Below are 1892 nucleotides of genomic sequence, written 5' to 3'. Positions count from 1 at the left end.
ACACACACACACACACACACACACACACACACACACACACACACACACACACACACACACACACACACCTGAAACTACAACTTGCCTCTCAGCAACTTTCACCCAGTTTTTCATAAACCTTTCAGAGAGCTTGCAAGTCAGTCACACACACACACACACACACACACCACACACACACACACACACACACACACACACACACACACACACACCTGTAACTAATCAGTCTTCCTCCTCCACCCATTCCTCCCGGCTCCTTCCCCAGAAACATCCCCACACAGTTCACCTCAAACAACCATCTCCACCTTCTCCCTGCACAGTTCCCACCCTCCCTGTGGAGAAGTTTATACTCTTCTAGGCGTGTTTTATTGAGGGCTTCTGGAAGAGGGAGGAGCTAAAGAGAGGCAGTGTTATGTACAGGTGGTGCACACTGGAGAGAAGCAGTTGTTTGTGCTCAAACAAGCAGGGGGGAAGTGTGTTGTAAGGTGCAGCGTCAGGCGTGAGCTATTCAGAGACGGGTTGAACTGGTTTTCAAACCACAGTACATGCGTTTCTCTCTTAGTCATTTACGCTAGCAGCTAGGGGAGAAGTCGAGCTGGGAAGTTGTTTGCATTTTACCTCTTGGCTGAAGAAAGGAGTTTCAACATGCCTGAAGACGAACAGTTTTATGGAAAGAATGGTAACTGATCTTTTGTTCTTATACGATATTCTGTTTTTGTCACATGCATTAGACATAACTGTAAGCTTTGGTGTTTTTGTTTTAAAACTATCTTCAGTGTAGTCAGAAAAGAAATTGGAAGTCTGTATCAGTTCACATGCTGGTACTGACCTGATAACCTGCTGCTGATGACGTTTCTGTCAAGGAGGTGTGAAAGCAGCAAACATTCAAATATTTCCCTTTTATTTATGAAAATGTATGATGTGTATTTATATCAGTCGACCTCACTATGCAACAAGCATGTCAAAATTGACTCTGCTAAATAGCACCTTTGCTATTGCACCTGATGACCAACGACTTGCAAGACYGCATTCTAGGCCTCACACATTATTTTATTGTCCAACTTTTCCCACATCATATCTGCCTCTGCCCACTTTGTACCCACCCTCATGTTTATGGGTAGAACAATGAAGAGATTAGAACCTGATTTTAGTTTCTTTTTTTATTATTATTGGCTTGGGTTTTTGACTGGAACAAAAAGGGCTGTGGCCTCAGATGCTTTCTGTTGGAGGACAGCATCTGAGCAGGTGTCCACTTACAGTTAAAACAGTAGTTCCCAACCCTGGTCCAYGAGGGCCGCTGTCTTGAATATTTGGTTTCCCTGCTCTTCAGCAGGTCTTCAGAAGCTTGCTAATCACTCATTCATACAAACTAGGTGTGTCGAAGCAGGGAAACCTCTGTAACATGCAGGATGGTGTTCCTCAAGGACCAGGGTTGGAAACTACTTCTTTAGAAGTTCTGGAAACTAACTTAAAATGGAAATTGACTCAGTTCAAAATAGGTTTGAAATGTCCACATCTCCTGCCTATTTTGTTAGATTTTTTATTTTATTTTTATTATTATTATTTTTTTAAATCTGTTCAGAATTGAAGCAGCCAGCTTTGGGAAGAAAGTGGAGACTCTCTTTTTTTTGAGACATTGCCAACAGTTGAATCTCTGGGATTTATCTTTAAGAGCAACATTACAAGAAGGCACCATTAATGCATAAAGATGCCTCAAATATCAGGGTTTGTCCTAACGTGCATACAGGTAGATTTGCTTTTCTATCTCTCAGGGTCAGTGTATCTTTTGGTCATTGGATTTTTATTTTAGAAACGATTATTTAAAAAACAAGAATTTGAGTGGATATTTGATTTTTGTTTTAAAATACTGAAATTAAAATTAAAATACAAAG

At 40.9% G+C, this 1892-nt stretch overlaps 1 protein-coding gene across 3 annotated transcripts in view; it reads left to right on the top strand.

Annotated features, from left to right (window-relative positions):
* The window catches only part of LOC106517828 (choline transporter-like protein 2), a 28469-nt gene that overhangs the window by 4093 nt on the left and 22484 nt on the right, over positions 1-1892 (top strand). Inside the window, exon 1 of one of the 3 annotated variants that reach the window (XM_014008851.1) lies at positions 275-679. The exons of 1 other annotated variant lie outside the window; for it this stretch is intronic. In XM_014008851.1, the coding sequence (XP_013864305.1) occupies positions 646-679 (34 nt within the window). In that variant the 5' untranslated portion in view covers positions 275-645. Of the gene's footprint in view, positions 1-274; positions 680-1892 lie in introns of those variants that run through there. One more of the 3 variants, XM_014008854.1, reaches the window with a different exon arrangement.

This window comes from Austrofundulus limnaeus, unplaced genomic scaffold (genome assembly GCF_001266775.1).
Source record: "Austrofundulus limnaeus strain Quisiro unplaced genomic scaffold, Austrofundulus_limnaeus-1.0 Scaffold53, whole genome shotgun sequence".
In the NCBI taxonomy this organism is placed as follows: domain Eukaryota; kingdom Metazoa; phylum Chordata; class Actinopteri; order Cyprinodontiformes; family Rivulidae; genus Austrofundulus; species Austrofundulus limnaeus.
Note: the sequence above shows the minus strand (reverse complement) of the source record. Positions and strands in the feature narration are given on the sequence as shown.